Raw genomic sequence first — 17,535 nt, forward strand, 5'->3', positions numbered from 1 at the left:
GCGAGGAGGGAGCGCGCGGGGCGGAGGCTGAAGCCGCAGCGGGCAGGGGAGGGCGGGGGAAGGGCGGGCCGTGCCACTGCCGCCCGCCGGGAGGGGGCGCTGCTGTGCCCCAGCGCGCCAGGCCCCGCCCGCGCGCGCCCCTGGCGCCCCCACCCGGGCTCGAGAAGGGACGGCCAGCCCCGCGCATCTTTCCCCAAGGCTCACCTGCTGCTTTTCCGGGGCAGAGGCAAATCCTTCTGGAAGGCAAAGGGGCAAAAGGATAGAGGTCAGCGTGGACCAGCAGCTGCTGTCAGCAAGCCTTGTCACACCCTGGAGGAGCAAATGTTGGGTGGGACGAGTCCCTCATCAGCGGCCTCACCTGCACCCTTCGTTATGCCTGGAGGGCAGGGCTCTTTGAGGGAGAAGGTACCAGAGTGATTTCTCTCCCGACCGCAGAGACCAACACAGAGCCCCATATTGGACTCCTGAGTTGACATCTCAATGTGCGTTTGTGCAAATGAAACAAGAGCCTATTTGAAAAATATTTCTTGAGCACCTCTTATATGCCAGGCCCTGTCCTAGGCACTGGGGACACAGCAACGAATGAGAGAAAAATTCCTGCCCTTTTGGGACTAGCATTTAGAGAAGGGAAGCAGACAATAAACAAGATTAATATAGAAGTGAACATGATAAGTTTAAGCATTCCTAAGTGTCATGAATAAAATTAGGGTGATGTGAGGGAAAATGGTGAGGAAGAGGACATGATGGTCAGAGGGCTGCTCTGGGGAAATGACTTTTTTTTAAATAGATGTTTTATTTTTTTTAAAGATTTTATTTATTTATTTGAGAGAGAGAGAATGAGAGAGAGCGATTACATGAGAGAGGGGAGGGTCAGAGGGAGAAGCAGACTCCCTGCTGAGCAGGGAGCCCGATGCGGGACTCGATCCAGGGACTCCAGGATCATGACCTGAGCTGAAGGCAGTCGCTTAACCAACTGAGCCACCCAGGCGCCTCAGATGTTTTATTTTTTATAAAGATTTTGTTGGGGCGCCTGGGTGGCTCAGTCGTTAAGCATCTGCCTTTGGCTCAGGTCACGATCACAGGGTCCTGGGATTGAGCCTCGCATTGGACTCCCTGCTCAGCAGGAAGCCTGCTTCTCCCTCTCCCACTCCCACTGCTTGTGTTCCCTCTCTCGCTGTGTCTCTCTCTGCCAAATAAATAAATAAAATCTTAAAAAAAAAAGATTTTGTTTATTTGACAGAGAGACAGAGCACAAGCGGGGGGGGGGGGCGGCAGAGGGAGAGGGAGAAGCAGGCTCCTTGCTGAGCAGGAAGCACGATGCAGGGCTCGATCCCAGGACCCTGGGATCATGACCTGAAACAAAGGTAGACACTTGACTGACTGAGCCACCCAGGCGCCCCTGGGGAAGTGACTTTTAAGATAGTTGTTGAAAAAATAAGAGCCAGCCATGAAGGATCTGTGGAGAGAGCATTCCACATAGAAGAAACTGCAAAGGGCCCAAAGGAGACAGGAATGGACTTGGCACGCTCAAGCATGGAAGGTTGAATGAATGAATGAATGTTCTATCCCACCCCCAGCCAGATTCAGTGTTGAGGGTGGGGTAGTTAGGATGGCTTAAAACTAAAATTGGAAAGGGAATCAGATGATGGCCAACTGGTCTTTTTGATCATGATGATGATAATTGCTAAATATTAACATTCTGTGTCCACACCAGAAGAAGGTTGTGTTTTGTTTGTCAAGCACTCAGGAAGCTACTACAGGGATCAGAAGTTATGGAAGTCAGTGCCTTTTCCCAGGAGAGCAGTGGGGAGAGGGAGTGCCACCTTCCAGTCAGTTCTGTGTCCACAGGCCAAAGTGAATAAAGGAGGTTGGGTGGAGCTACAGATAGAAAGATTCTAGTGAGGGTTTCAAAAGCCTTTTGGTGGGGACTCCAACAAGGGGAAAATGAGGAACATTCTAGATCCTTTCTAGGATCTCTGAAAGCAGAAAGCCCTGGGTTCAAATCCCAGCTTTGCCTCTTATAACCTTGGCAAATGACCTCCCAACAGTCCCATTTCTCCTAGAGGATTCTGTGAGATGATTCAGGTGCCTAACACCTTAGCATGATGCCTAGCACACAGTAAGCACTCAATAAATATTAGGTCATAGAAACAGGACTTATTGTGAATGGACATGCTGTATGAAAGAGGGTGGGCCAAAGGGACCTCCCACTCCCATGTACAGAGGACACACGTATGGTTGGGGTCAAAGAGAACATTGTCCATATCGGCAGCCCTGCCCTCCTGAGCCACGGGTGACCAGAAATCCATTCCAGGTTTTCCCTCTGTTTTTGCAGGATCAGTTTGAATGAGCTTCGGCTGGGACCCGTCGGCTGGGTTGGACGACTGCAATGGCCCAAGCAAAATCTAGACCTGGATTTTCCGGCCACGGAGCCCAGGATTCCAGATCCAGGTACACTGGGCCTTCGAGGGTGAGCCCCCAGGGGACCTTTAAACACCTCCCGGAGAAGTCCTCAAACCTAGCTAGCTCCATTTGCTAGCGCCCCTAAACATTCTAGAGTCTAAGAAAAGGGCAAACTGGAGCTGTAGAGGATTTGGATCCTCAGCGTCAGAGTAAAGAGACGCCACCTCCATCACTCGCTGCAGAGCCGCTCTGCCAAGCGGATTCTGCATCTCCCTGGGATTGATGGACGGCGCTGTGGATAGGGCTTTCGAACTCAGGATGCTCTTCATATATACAATCCCAGCTGCACACAGTTGGAGGCCCTCGGGCGCTCCGCGGTTGTGGGACAGCTCCTAAGGGGTTGCAGCAATGTGTGAGGATGTGTCCAAGGCAGTGAAGTGGTTAACCCTGCCATAAGGGAAGAGGTAGAGGCAGGACTCCGGCGGGGTAGCCTGGCCCAGAGGATGCCTCAGGAAGGAAGGGTGGGGGAGTGGGAGGATCCCAGGCTGGGGGCGGGGTCTTGAGCAAGAGATGGAAGGCCCGCGTGGCGCTGAGCCAATGGGAGTCGGCGCCGGCCCGGAGGGCGGAACACACCCCCTTACAGGCCCCGCCCCTTTCCGCCCTTTTCCTGAGGACCCGACGGCGCGGACCCAGACTGGCTGCTTCAGCACCTGCTCTGGCTTTGCCGCTGCTCCCTCCCTTTTCTCAGAACCCCTTCTGCCACCCAGCACTAAGATGGGGTGGGAATCCAGGGGAGATTTCGAGAGCCCAAGTCTCTTAGATGGAGCCATCTGGGTTCTGTTTGAAAGCAAATTAGCTTTCCAACCCAGGTCTGGCTCCAGCATCATCCAGACTACCTGGGAAGTCCTTCCTATCATCTGACTCAGATTTTTCCTGCTGCAACGACCGATCAGCTAACCTTGGTCTCCAACCTCAGGGATAGTGTGGGTTAGAGGAGTCCTGAAATGGACGAGGCCCTGGGTGAAGGTTTGAATCCTCCCCTTCTTTTTCCAAGCACCAGGGTAGGTATGTACCTTGAGTCTGGGGCCACCTAGGCTTTATCTAAACTCCTCCAGATGATTTAGCGTGTGTCCAAGAAGCCTCACAAGGACCAGACCCCAGGCAGGCCTTGGGGTGAAGCTTTGATCAGTTTCCTCCCTGGGGTCAGTTTAAGAGCAACTTCAAACCTTCCTATTAACCCTTGGAAGCTCACGAGAAAGATAGTAGAAGAGGACCCTTCTGAGCTTCAGAATCCCCACCCATCTTTAAGGTGGGAGTTCCTGACGCGTGGATTTCCCCACACTCCACAGTCCTCAGTGTCCCACTCTGTGCAGTGGACTCACTCCCGCGCCTGCGCAGCATGGAGACCAGTATCTTCTAAGGCTACAAGGAGCTAAAAATCGCTCCCGCCCACCCACAAGCTGGGCTGGACTTGAGGATCCCGCGGGGGGGGTGGGGGGCGGGTAGTGAAAGGAGGGGGAATGAAGAGTGAGGAGGGAGGCTGTCTAGGGTGTCTGTCCAATTAGGGCAGTAGGAAGAATCCTGGTGGCCGGGCAGATGCATGGAGGTCGAAGGGGTTCCCCACGCCTCAGAAAGGGGTTCCTGGGGTAGTGAGGGGCTAGGTTGCAGCATAAACATGTTTACGGTCTCTGCGGCGCGCCGGTGGCCCCGAGGGGCGCGAGCCCTGGGGCAATAACTTTGCTCTGCACCCCCTCACCCCCAGCCTGGCGTTGCGCCCTGGCGATGACTTCGGTTCCAGCCCCCTCCCCCTCCAGCGGGCCAGGTGCCCCTCAGGCTATCCTCGAGGGGGAGCGCTAGGCTGCACCCCCTCCGTCAGTTCCCTGGATCCCCGGGCGGCGCCTGAGGGGCGGGGTCGCCAGCGCGGCGGGACGCGAGGCTACCACGTTCCCCTCTGGTAGCGTCCCGAGGCGGTGGGAGGGGGCGCCCCGGCCGGCCCCGGCGCAAGTTCTCCCGCCCCCTACCGGGCCCCGCCTCAGGGCGCCGACCCCTTCCCCGCCACCCGGGACCGAGGCCGCCGCGTACCTGCAGCCTCCGGCGGCGGATCAGGCCCGAATCGTCCATGGCGGCGGCGGCTTCGGCCCCGGGGAGGGAGGAGGGAGGTGGCGGCAGCGGCGGCGGCGGGAGGAGGGAAGAGGGAGGGAGTGAGAAGCCGCGGGGACCGCGGCGGCGGCGGCGGCGGCGGGGGGGTGGGTGGCGGGGGCGGAGCAAAGTGGGGCGGACCCGGCGCCGTCACTGCGTCTGGGCGCCCGAGCCGGGCCTCGGCCAAGGATGCCCGCGCGGCGGGGTGGGAGGGGGCAAGAGGGGGGAGGAGCTTCCCTATGTCCCCAAGGGAGCCAAGCTACGGAGAGACCCCTATAAGCAGAGATACCCCAGGGGAGAGACATGCCCATGGGTAGACCTCCAACCCAAGAAACACCCAAGGGAGACATTCTCACTAAGATTATTCCTTATGCGGATACCCATCCCTCCCCGCAGCGACCCCCTCAGGGAGACACATTTCCACGGGTTGATAGTCTCCACCGGGAGGCCCTCTCCAATCAGAAACTCCCCCCTCACCCTGAAAATCATTCCTAAGACAGATGGTCTCTGAGAGGTAGCGTTTCCTCTCAAAAGCCCCCTGCCGCCCCCAAGAAAAGACACTTCCGCAGAGAAAAATCCCCACGAGTGACATTTCCCGTGGAGAGCCTGGTGAAGATACCCCCAAAGAAAGACCCCCCTAAAAGCCATATTCTCTGTGGGAAATTGTTCCCACCCATGAGACCCCCACATCCTGAGGAGATACATTCTTACAGAGTGACATTCGCATTGAGGACACCCATCCTCACGGGAGATGTTCCCACAGAAAAACATTTTGCATGCATATACCGCCCCCCTCCCCAATCAGAGCCTCCTCAGGGAACCCTGCAGCCCCTCTAACGACCCCCTCCCTCACCGTCAGGATTAAGTAGGCAGGCCAGGCTGGACTGTATTTATAGGAGCGATTAGCTGGTAGTTTGGGAGGGGGGCAGCTGAAGCGATTTTCACACACACACACACACACACACACACACACACACACACACCTCGCGCAGTGTTCCTACAGCTGAGACCAAGCCAACCATGCTTCCCAGAGTTGGTGTGGAAAGTATCGGCAACCTCTCCACTCCAAGCATTGGGGGACAGGGTGCCGAAGGAGCTTCCCAAGGGTCCCTGCCCTTAACTGACCAGGAAAGCCCTGGAGGGCGCGGTCACCGGGCGGGAGCGACCCCTGCCGGCCAATGAGTGAGACGGCAAGGTCTAGGTCCAGGTGTTCCCCAGACACTTGTTTCCTCATCTCTGCGCCTTTGCCTGAGTTATCTCAGTGCTGCTCTCTGTCTCTGTTTGTTGGCATGTTTGTTTGCCATCCCGCTAAATCTCTTCTTCAAACTTCTCTGTCAAAGGCCCAGACTCCGCTCCTGTCGCCTCTTCTAAAGCTGCCTGTCGCGGGAGCTCTCCATGGTGCTGATCTCACGCGCTCCTGTCCGCGGTGCTGAATTCCGAAGGCAGGGTTGGGGGCTGAGGTCAGGGGAGGGAAGGGTTGGCGGGAGGCACAGCCCAAAGACTGAACAGATCTGACACACGAGCACCATGGGCTACCCCCAAAATGGACCAGGGGAAGGCTAGGTCCACTAGGTCTTGGTTGCTGAAGCCTATAGGACATCAATGGGTGGGTACCCCTGGAGGGGCCAGGAGACAGGGCCTCCTGATTCGTTAATTTACTCAACACGTACTGAGCACTTACTATGTACAAAGTAGTGTTTTGATATCTGGGAGTTCCGCAGTGAAGGAGACAAACAAAAACTCTGCACTAGCCTGAGAAGGGAGGGAGATTTGTGGTAGTGGGCACTGCTCACAAAAACGCATATGCACACACTACCAGCACAGGCACACACACACACACACTGCAAACATACACACAGACACGAACGTACCAACACACGCTCAGGAAACAGACTCACATACACATAGTCACACACTCTGCAAATATGTACTCCTCAAAAATACACACACATACACATTCTCAGCAAACACAGACTCACACACAAACACATATATATATTTGCAAATATGCACTTAGAAAACACAGACACACTGAATCCTATACAAACACAAAAACACAGAATACAGGGCGCCTGGGTGGCTCAGTTGGTTAGGCGACTGCCTTCGGCTCAGGTCATGATCCTGGAGTCCCGGGATCGAGTCCCGCATCGGGCTCCCTGCTCAGCGGGGAGTCTGCTTCTCCCTCTCCCGCTCCCCCCTCTTGTGCTCTCTCACTCTCTCTCTCTCAAATAAATAAATAAAATCTTTTAAAAAAACACATAATACAAACACAAAATCAGCAAACACAAGCAAACACAAACATATACACAGCAACTCACTCTGCAAAGACACACATATGCAAACACATACTGAGAAAACACAGACATACACACACTCAGCAAATGCAGACACACATAAGCAACATGTACACTCAACAGACACAAGCACACACACATAATACCAAAACCAAAAGAAACTCAGCTTCACACAAACTCTTACCCAACACACAGACACAGTATCCTCCCTACACAACACATGGACACACATACGCACTCACATACCTGCTTCAAGGCTGTTCTTCTCACAAGACTTTCCCACTAGAATGTAAGTTCTGTGAAATTGATTTTTTTTTAAGATTTTATTTATTTGTCAGAGAGAGAGAGAGAGAGAGGTAGCGTGCACAAGCAGGGGAGTGGCAGGCAGAGGAAGAAGCAGGCTCCCTGATGAGCAAGGAGCCCTATTTGGGACTCGGTCCCAGAACCCTGAGATCATGACCTGAGCCTAAGGCAGATGCTTAACCGACTGAGCCACCCAGGCGTCTCGAGGTTGAGATTTTCATTTCTTCCTGCATCCACAGAACCTGACACACAAGAGGTGCTCCATAAACATTTGTTGAATGAATGGATGAATTGAGGGAATGTTTGCAAGAAACTCACATTCACAGAAACTGCAAAGGAACACACACACACACACACACACGTTTCAGATACAGACACACACCCTCTCCACACATGTCAACACCTCCTTGTTCACTAATGGTCACCATTCATGGTCAACAACCTTTATCCACTGACTTATCCATAATATTCTCACAGGACAGACATCCTGATCCTACATCCCCCTCCTTCACATTTATTATATCTTACTCAATTGGACACACTTGGCTTGGGATACATACAGGCTTCCTCACCCAGATTTTGAACACATACACACACACATACCACCACTCAACCAAGAGACACACATATTATACCCTCACACAACACACATACATTCTCTATACACACACAGTCGTACAAACACACTCTCATCCAACACACATACACATAGATAGAGTTTAAGCCACAATCTCAACAGAAAGGCCAACACAAGGATATATACACAGCAGTCCCAGGTTCATTGGCCTTTGGTCAGCTGGAGCAGGGGGTGGAGCAATGGGAAACTCCTCCTCTGCATCAAACCACACCCCCTTTGGCTGCCACTCTTTCTTGCACTTGACCCTGAGGTGTCTCAGCAGCGCCCTAGACCCCCGTCCAGTTAACAGGTGAGGAGTGGCCAGAGGGGGCAGAGGAGGGGAGGGAATTGTCTTGTCTCCACAGACCCTCAGGTTCCCCTACCTTGTGGCTTTTGGACCCCAGCGGGAAAATTCGAGTCCTGCCACAGCCAACCTTGGCTCTAAAGGCCCAGCCCTGGTGGCAGCCCCTAAGCCGATTGTGGGCCGAGAGAAGGTGACCATGAGAGGGGCCAGCAGGGATCAAGAGGGAGGGAGGAGACTGGGCAGAAGAGAGGGAGGAATTACTGGACAGAAGAGGGAGATTGCAAGAGCTGGGGAGTCCCTTTAGTTCTGAAGACAGAGGAGATCACCTGAGGGCCAACAGGGTGGGAGATCCTGCTGGGTGTGAGGGGGAGGGGCACCATGGTCAAACTAGAGGAGGGGGCACTTGGGCCTAAAGGGATGGAGGGGACATGAGTCTGATGGGGGAGAAGGGACTCCTGGGTCACAGGCAGGACTTCAAGGCCCCGTGGGATTTGGTCCTTGGTCATTGCCTCCCCATCAACTGCTCTTTCTCTGCTCTCTCTGCCACTGTCTCTTGGGTAGGCATCAGGAGGGTACTACCCTGAGATCCCGGAAAGGGACAGCCAAACCTCACCACATACCCCAGCTGACTCTTGTCTCAGGTGGACATGGCCTGCAGGGGCCACGCTCGACCCAAGGGACTGACCTGGACCCTAGGACTGACCCTGGCATGGATCCTGCTGGGAGCCTGTGGAGGAAGCCGCCTACTCCCAGCTATGTCCCGGAGACATCATAGGCTGGCGGCCGATCTTGGCACAGGTCAGCTGCACCTTGCAGGTGAGCACTCCAGACCCTGCCTAACCTCCAACACCCAAGAAATCCCACTTCATCATAGCAATACCAGAATTTCCTTATGAGAGGAGCTTAGGGTGACGCATGGGTGGGGGAAGATGGGGAGTCAGGGCTTGTGCTGAAGAATGGTAGTTAAAGGGGCACCTGGATGGCGCAGTCAGTTAAGCGTCTGCCTTCAGCTTAGGTCATGATCCCAGGGTCCTGCTTCTCCCTCTCCCTCTGCCTGCTGCTCCCCGCTGCTTGCGCGCGCTCTCTCTCTCTTCCTGTGTGTGTCAAATAAATAAATAAAATCTTAAAAAAAAAAAAAAAAAAGAATGGTAGTTAAAGTGCACAGATTCTGGAGTCAGACTCCTGGATTCAAATCCCAATCCCAATTCTGCCACTTCATAACTGTGTGACTCTGAGCAAGTCACTTAACCTCTCTGGACTTCATGTAGACCATTAAAAAGGGAGGAAAATAATAGACCTACCTAATAGGGGTATTGTAAAGGGGTATATGTAAGTATATGGAAACTTATACCATTATCAGGGACATAATAAATAATAAGCTGATTATGATAAACTATTATTATTATTATTATTATTATTATTATTTGAAATTGCATTTGTGTCCCAAGAGAAGTGTCTTTATTTAACTTTAATGTTTGGGCGGCACTCACATAACTGGGGTTATGTTCAGGGGACCCCCAGGCCTTGGTTCCCCAATCCTACCTGAGGATCCAAGACCCCAACTCACAGGAGTCCCCTTCTCCATGGTCCTGTTGTCCCTCAGAGATGGACACGCCAGAGGCATCGGACCCTGGGATGGTCCCAGAACGCTGTGGGGACCCGAGCCCCGGGTGAGTACAGTACTCGCCAGCGTTTCCTTGTGTTCTTTGCTCCAGTTGCACCTGCCAGGGGCCACAGCCCCTGTGCATCCTGACCCAAACGAGCCTGTCTTTCCCGATGTTCAGGTGCGAATCCTTTCTGGGACACCTCCAAGTTGTCCTCCACAGTCGCTTCCGCCTGCTGTTACTGGGGATACGCCAAGCGCAGCCGCTCTGTTCCGAGCTCTGCGATGTCTGGTATGGGAGGCGGGGCATAAGGGGCGTGTCCTATGGTTTGGGCAGGACCAAAGGCAGGATCTGCAGTTTGCTAATCCTAGAGTTTGAAGGGGCGTCGCCTGCCTCCCAACAAGGCCAAGGTCTAAAGATGAGGCCTAGTGTTTAGAGGCCAGGTAGAAAGGAGCGGGGCCTGTAAAGGACCCGGCTTTTAAGATTGGCAGTACGGAGGCATGGCCTTCCATGGACCTGGGCTTTTTAAGGGGCGGGGCCTCCTGATAGAAAAGAGAAGCTAAAATGGTGGGGAATGTAAGGGGCTGGCCTAAATTAGATGGTCTGAAGTCTGCAGGGATGAGGCCAGTTGTGCCAGGGCCCCGGGTATGTGTGGAGAATATAGGGCAGGGTGAAATCTGGAGGATGGCGTCCCTGGAGACGTGGTCCTAAGAGGCGGGACCTGGATCTGGGGGCGGGACATACACGGAGCGAAGACTTAGAGGGCAGGAAACCCACTAGGACGCGACTGCGGAGACTTTACCCACCTTCCCTCTACACACCATCCACAGGTTTGCCACATGCGAAAACGATATTACCTGCGGCCCGACTTGGCTCCCACTTCTAGAAAAGAGGGGCTGTGAGCCTGGCTGCACTACCTATGAGCAGGTGAGCTTGAGACAAAAGGTGCGGGTGAGAGACTGGGACCTCCCCTTATTATGTCCAGTCTTAACCCGCCTAGGCCCCAGGATCCGGACTGACACTCCCAAGGCCCCTGCTCCCACCCTTCCCCCTTCCGCAGCCCAACCTCCATAGTGGGATACGTCTGTACGCTCCTTAGGGCCCACTGAGTCTGGATTTGGCCTCCCCAAGGGACCGTCTCTGCTCTAGGCCCATCCACAGTTTCCCCTGGAAGACCCAGAAGCCGGAATCACCTTCCCTAAGGCCCCAGCCTTAATCTGGCCCTCCCCCACCCCAACCCTGGGACCCAGTAAAAATAACTCGCCCTCCCAGGACTCCACTCCTGTTATGGCCCCGCCCCCACACTCCCGGGAGGACCCAAAGCGGGTAATTGCTCAGATTGATTCAGATTTAAAATTTGGGATGTAAGTGCTACTCATGATCCTCCTCCTATCCAAGAGCCTTAGGACAGCCTGTAGACCGCGCTTCTACACTGGCCCCTACTTGCAAAGTCCGGGATTTTCCCTTTCCAAGGCCACGCCCCTCAGCCCTCCCTCCTCCCCAGCCCGAATGCCACGCCCCCGAGTATCAGGACTCAGCCCACTCGGGCCCTAACTCCACCCCCTCTCCCAGACCTTCGCTGACGGGGCGGACCTTTGCCACTCGGTTCTGGGCTACGCGCTGCCGGTGGCAGCTCCTGGCGCCGGTCACTGCCTCAACATTTCCATCTCGGTACTGCCGGGTTCCAGACAGGAACGGAAGGCCCGGGAAATCGCCTTCCCGCGTTTCCGCCGTTCACGCACCTGGATCCTGGATGGTGCGGGCAGCGGGAGTGGCAGTGGAGGCGGCAGCGGCCCCTAGGGGGGCGCGGGGCCTTGGATGGGAGATGAGCCCCTTCCCCTGACCCGGCCCTCAAGACACCCAGAGCTCCACCTCTCTCCCGCTCTGCCTTCTAGTTTCGAGTCCTGTCCCGCCTCCCTGGAGTCCCAGAGACTCGCCCTTCTCCAGGTGATCAAAGAAATAATCCAGCTCTAGCTCATCTTGCCCTCTCCCCCCTGAATAAAGTCGCCAACTAGAGCACTGTGATGTGGCTGCTTCTTGGGGAAATAGGTGGCAAGAATAGCTGCCAGAAAGTGATCAGTGTCTCACTTCAAATCTTCAGGTCCCAGAATTAGCAAGTGATGCGCACTAGCATGTAAATGATAGCCTATATTCTGAGCACTTTCACAACTTGGAATATCCAGGTGTCAGAAATGGAGAGGGGTCCAGAAGAGGGGCTGACAAGGGCAAAAGATATGCTCCCCCACTGTATGCCACCAAGTCCATGAGGAAGCTCCTTGACTTGTATAGACCTCAAGACAAACTTTATGGCCCTCCCCTCTGAGTAAGCCAACCCAACAGTGGCTAGCCTGATGCCTCCTTCATTCCTTCCTTCCTTTCTTCCAAATCCCAGCCCTCTACCTAAGACAAAGGACTTGACTCAGATTTAAAATTTGGGATGTAAGTGCTACTCCTGATCCTCCTCCTATCCAAGAGCCTTAGGACAGCCTCACCAGTAAAACAGGGGCAATGCGCCTTTTAGTTCTGTTCAATAGAACAAGACTGATGATGTCTCCTGTGCCCAGACACTGCTGTGATAGATCAGGCCCATTCTCTGCCCTCAGGGAAGATGGAAAGGCATAAGAGAAGAGACTCCTGCGAGAGTAGCAGATAGACCTCTTTCAGCCGCAAGAGAGAAACTCAGCTCAAATTACCTTTCGCCAACAGTGATGAGCTTCAGGAATGGCTGTATCTAGGTCCTTAAATGATGTTAGGAATCTATCTGCATCTTTTTCTTGGCTATACTTTCGGACAGGATCTCCTCGCAACAGCAAAGATGGACCAGCAACTACATGATTCCAGTGGTTAAAATGGGCCTATTGCTCTGTAAAGCCAGCAAAGTTTCCAGTGCTGGCACTCAATGATCCTGCCTTATCATGAGCCCATCACCAAACCAATCACTGTGCCCAGAGGGATGCTGTACTCTCACTGGCTTGATATGGGTTATGGGCTTGTGCCTGAAGGCAAGGTGGGGTCAGTTCCATCTGAACCATATGGACTGAGGATGGTGGAGAGGTGGTCCCAAAGGAAAATCAGGTGCTGGAACCAGAAGGTTAAGGAGTGCTGGGGAGGGAATCAAGATATATTGGCCATAGAGACGTGGCTATGACCCTGACTCTGGAGTATGTCCACCTGGGTTCAACATCCCAGTTCTACCATTTACTCATGCTGTAACTTTGCGAATGTTGCCCAGCCATTCTGAGTCTGTTTCTTTATCTATCAAATGGGGATGATAATCATTCCTCTCCTAGGGTTGTTGGGAGAATTAATGAGTGAATGCAAGTTGTTCTGGTTGTACATCGCTGGGTAGCAACTCCAAACTCAGTGGTAAAAAACAACAATCATTATTCTTTCTGGTTTCTGGTGGTGGTCCTTGTTCACTTAAACACTGGCCGGGGTTAGTCATCTTAAAGGCGTCTTCATTCACACATCTGTTGGTTGGCACTGGCTCTTGCCTTGAACCCGAGGTGGGGCTGCCGACCAGAATCGCTACACGTGACCAGTCCCTGTGGCTTGGGCTTCCTCACAGTATGGCATCTGGGCTCCAAGGGCAAGAGTTCCCAAGACAGTCTGGTTGAAGTGGTCTCCTCTCTGACTCCCTAGCCTTGGAAATCAGTGTCGTCTCCACTCTCTGTTCGCTGATGTTGTGTCACCAGACCTAGCTCATAATCAAGGGGAAGCATCTAGACTCCATCTCCTCATGGGAGGGAGGTCACATAAAATACTTAGAAAGAGCCAGGCACACAATTAACAGTAAGTGTAGACGTCATCCATTATCATTGTTGCAGTTACATACTGTATTATTGTGACAAGGATAAGCTGGCATTCAAGGAAGAAAGTAGATAAGCCTTTGAAGGATCTCCAGGCAGATGACCAAGCGATAGGCAAGGGCATTTCAAGTAGAAGGCCTGGGTATTTCTGGGTCTGGGAATTCCCAGTTGCTCAGTGAGCCTGGAACACAGCATGGGAGATGGGGTCAGATCACAGAAGGCCTTGAACACCAGGCAAAGGGCCTTGGCCCTGATGATAAGGGGTGTGAAAGCCATGGAAGGTTTACACAGAGAAAGATCCATCAGACGGACACTTTTTTTTAAAAAGATTTTATTTATTTATTTATTTGAGAGAAAGAGAGAGAGCAGGAGTAGGGGGGAAGGGACAGAGGCAGAGGGAGAAGCAGATTCCCCGCTGAGCAGGAAGCCTGATGCAGGGCTCAATCCCAGGACCCTGGGATCATGACCTGAGCCGAAGGCAGACGCTTAACCGACTGAGCCACGTGGGCACCCCCGGACTGACACTCTTGACTACCTGGATAAGGAACACCAGTGAGGACCTCGGGACAGGAAGCAGAAGGTGGGCAGAGATGGGTGAAAGAGAACCAGAGGAATAACCCCCATGGCAGTCCTAAGGAGAGCAGGATCGTGTGCAACCTTCCAGAAACGGGTTATGGTTAACTTCATTTTATTTTTTTTTAATTTTTAAAAAAGAATTGATTGATTGATTGATTGATTGTGAGAGTAGGGAGGAGCAGAATCCCAAGCAGCCTCCACGCTCAGGGTGGAGCCCAACATAAGGCTCGATTTCACGATCCTGAGATCATGACCTGAGCCAAAATCAAGAGTCAGACACTTAACCTACTGAGCCACCCAGGTGCCCCCAGACTCCACATTTCTAACAGATGAGCTTGATGCTGCTGATCTGGGGATCCCTAGTTGAATATCCAGGGATTCAAAGACATTTGTTAGAAGTAACATTTGCGGGTGCATAGGTGGCTCAGTCCGTTAAGTGTCTGCCTTCAGTTCAGGTCATGATCCCAGGGTCCTGGGATCAGCCCCGCATCAGGCTTCCTGCTCAGCAGGGAGCCTGCTTCTCCCTCTTTCTCTGCTGCTCCCCCTGCTTGTGTTCTCTCTCTGTCAAAATAAATAAAAAATCTTTAAAAAAAAAAAAAAAAAAAAGAAGGGTGCCTGGGTGGCTCAGTCATTAAGCGTCTGCCTTCGGCTCAGGTCATGATCCCAGGGTCCTGGGATCGAGCCCCGCATTGGGCTCCCTGCTCGGCAGGAAGCCTGCTTCTCCCTCTCCCACTCCCCCTGCTTGTGTTCCTTTTCTCGCTGTGTCTCTCTCTGTCAAATAAATAAAATCTTTAAAAAAAAAAAAAGAAGTAACATTTGCAAATTACATCTTTAGGGTGCCCACTGGCTTCTGGTTATGGCCAGCTATGAAAAAGGGGGACAGTTTATCTTGCCCAGGCAAATTCCATCAGCAGTCAGAAGAGCCTCTAAATTAAAGATAAACTGTAATTCTAATAATTCTGAGGAAAAAAATGTAAATCCAAACTCGAGAGCATAAATTTACAAATTTACAGCACAGAGAAGGACAGGGCAGAATTTTTTTTTTTTTTGACAGGGCAGAATTATTAATGGAATCTGGATGGGTAAACATTTTGCAACTACAATGATAACCAGAGGCTGTGGCTTGAATAGAAGGTGCCCCTAGGGTGGGGAAATGGGGAGGCCACAGTTCCTCCCCCAGGTCGGCCTTCACTATCCCTGCCCTCAGGCCTTCGCAAAGCAGGTCTTCTCATCTCCAGCTATCTGCGCTTACTGTTCCCACTGCCTGGAGCCCTCTTCACCCTCCTGTTCCACGCCTCACCCTTCCCACCCTTCCGGATCTCTGCCATTCAGCTCCTCAGGCTCTGTGAGCCCCAGGGCAGAGCTGCCATCCCCCTCCTGCACTCCTGAGCTCCCCTGGACCTCAGTGGGTACTCAGAGACCTTTTATAGCTGGCTCAGCGCTGGCTTCCTGGTGCCCAGCATGGGACCTATATGGAGTGGAGAGGTATTCGGTTATCCCACTCCCCAAATTCATGTTGCAGTCCTAACCCCAGTACCTCAGAATGTGACTATGTTTGGATAGGGTCTTTAAAGAGGTAATTAAAGTAAACTAACGTCATATGGGTGGGCCATAATCCAATGACTGGAGTCCTTAAAAGAAAAGATTAGGGGCAGCTGGGTGGCTTAGTCGGTTAAGCATCTGCCTTCGGCTCAAGTCATGATCCCAGGGTCCTAGGATTGAGTCCCGCATTGGGCTCCTTGCTCAGCAGGGAGTCTGCTTCTCCCTCTCCCTCTGGCCCTCCCTGCAGCTCGTGCTCTCTCTCTGTCTGTCAAATAAATAAATAAATAAATCTTTAAAAAAAAATTTAAAAAAAAAGGAAAGAAATCAACCCTGCCAAAACCTTCATCTTGAACTTCTAGCCTCCAGAACCGTGAGAAAATAAATTTGTTTAAGCCACCCAGTCTGTGGCACTTTGTTATGCAGCCCTAACCAACTAATACATGCTCCATAAATAATATTCCCACAATGCCCTGGGCTTCTGCCAACGGAACATTTACTAACAAGTGAAAAGCCATCCCCTTTCTTCCTTCTATGAAATTGCCACTGCTCGAGTCAAGGAGGGGTCAAGGGTGAGGGAAAGAGGTGGGGGGGTGGGTACTGGGTCTCTCCCACCCCCAGGTACCAGTTCTTAACTTTTTACCCGATATTCCCTTCCCCCTGACAGGGATTGCTTTGGGCATAGATATGTCCTACTTTCAGCCAGGAAGTGACAGGGCAGCTGCTTGGGGATGAGGCCTTTGGAGGTTGAGATGTGATGTCTGGAACTGTGGCAGCCATAGTGGGACCATGAGAGGCAAAAAAAACATCAAAAATGGCAAAAGAGAAGATGAATTTAAAAAATAGTGTCCTTGAGGGGTGCCTGGGTGGCTCAGTTGGTTAAGCATCTGACTTTTTTTTTTTTTAAAGATTCTATTCATTTATTTGATAGAGAGACAGCGAGAGAGGGAACACAAGCAGGGAGAATGGGAGAGGGAGAAGCAGGCCTCCCGCCGAGCAGGGAGCCCGACGTGGGGCTCGATCCCAGGACCCTAAGATCATGACCCAAGCCAAAGGCAGTTGCTTAACCAACTGAGCCGCCCAGGCGCCCCAAGCATCCCACTCTTGATTTTCGCTCAGGTCATGATCTTGGGGTCATGGGATCAAGCCCCGAGTCAGGCACTGTGCTCAGTGCAGAGTCTGCTTGAGATTTTCTCTCCTTCTCCCTCTGCCCCTCCCCTCCTCCCATGCTCGCTCTCTCTAAAATAAAAAAGTAATAATCTTTTTTTTTTTTTTTTTTTTTTAAATATTTATTTATTTTTAATGAGAGAGAGAGAGCACATGAGAGGGGGGAGGGTCAGAGGGAGAAGCAGACTCCCTGCCGAGCAGGAAGCCCGATGCGGGACTCGATCCCGGGACTCCAGGATCATGACCTGAGCCGAAGGCAGTCGCTTAACCAACTGAGCCACCCAGGCGCCCCGTAATAATCTTTTTTTAAAAAAATGGTGTCCTTGATGTTGAGCCACCTGACTTGCAAACTTCTCAGAGTGAGATAAACCTATCTTGCTACTGGCAAGGCTGTGCAGGAATTAAGTGCTTACTTACATTGCTGGTAGGAGTGCCATGGAGTAGAAGTCTTCACAGAGAGGAATTCGGAAATATCTCTCCAAATTACAAACCACATAGATCCTCTAACCCAGCAAGCCCACCTCCGGGAACTTTCCTACAGACAAAATTGCATGAGAAATGATGGCCCACTCCAGTCATTCTCCAATGTAACGGCAAGCTGGGCGACAACCCATTGTCTCTTAAGAAGCATTAAATAAACCACAGGACGGTCACGCCGAGGACTCTGTAGCTAGAAAGGGAACGAGGAAGGCACCCATTTGGAATTATCTCCAAGATGCAGTGAAGAGTAATGAACGTGCACTATCTAGGCTAGAGTTTGTTTCCATTCCTAAAACAAAAA

At 52.4% G+C, this 17,535-nt stretch overlaps 1 protein-coding gene across 1 annotated transcript; it reads left to right on the forward strand.

The window, feature by feature from the left end:
• Positions 1-8,694: 8,694 nt before the first annotated feature.
• Positions 8,695-11,463, forward strand: RTBDN (retbindin). Its single transcript, XM_034997674.1, has 5 exons — positions 8,695-8,875; positions 9,663-9,729; positions 9,844-9,954; positions 10,494-10,590; positions 11,236-11,463. The coding sequence occupies exons 1-5, from the start codon at positions 8,707-8,709 to the stop codon at positions 11,461-11,463; spliced, it is 672 nt and encodes a 223-aa protein (XP_034853565.1). The 5' UTR covers positions 8,695-8,706.
• Positions 11,464-17,535: the final 6,072 nt, after the last annotated feature.

The sequence above is a fragment of the Mirounga leonina genome, unplaced genomic scaffold (assembly GCF_011800145.1).
Source record: "Mirounga leonina isolate KUSES-001 unplaced genomic scaffold, KU_Mleo_1.0 Mir_94, whole genome shotgun sequence".
Classification (NCBI taxonomy): Eukaryota; Metazoa; Chordata; class Mammalia; order Carnivora; family Phocidae; genus Mirounga; species Mirounga leonina.

Bases quoted from the DNA above. Each gene is read 5' to 3' on its own strand.
- RTBDN (XM_034997674.1), top strand. From the start codon at position 8,707: ATGGCCTGCAGGGGCCACGCTCGACCCAAGGGACTGACCTGGACCCTA. The intron at 8,876-9,662 runs GTGAGCACTCCA...GTTGTCCCTCAG, and splicing joins AGGTCAGCTGCACCTTGCAG to AGATGGACACGCCAGAGGCA. The intron at 9,955-10,493 runs GTATGGGAGGCG...CACCATCCACAG, and splicing joins TCCGAGCTCTGCGATGTCTG to GTTTGCCACATGCGAAAACG.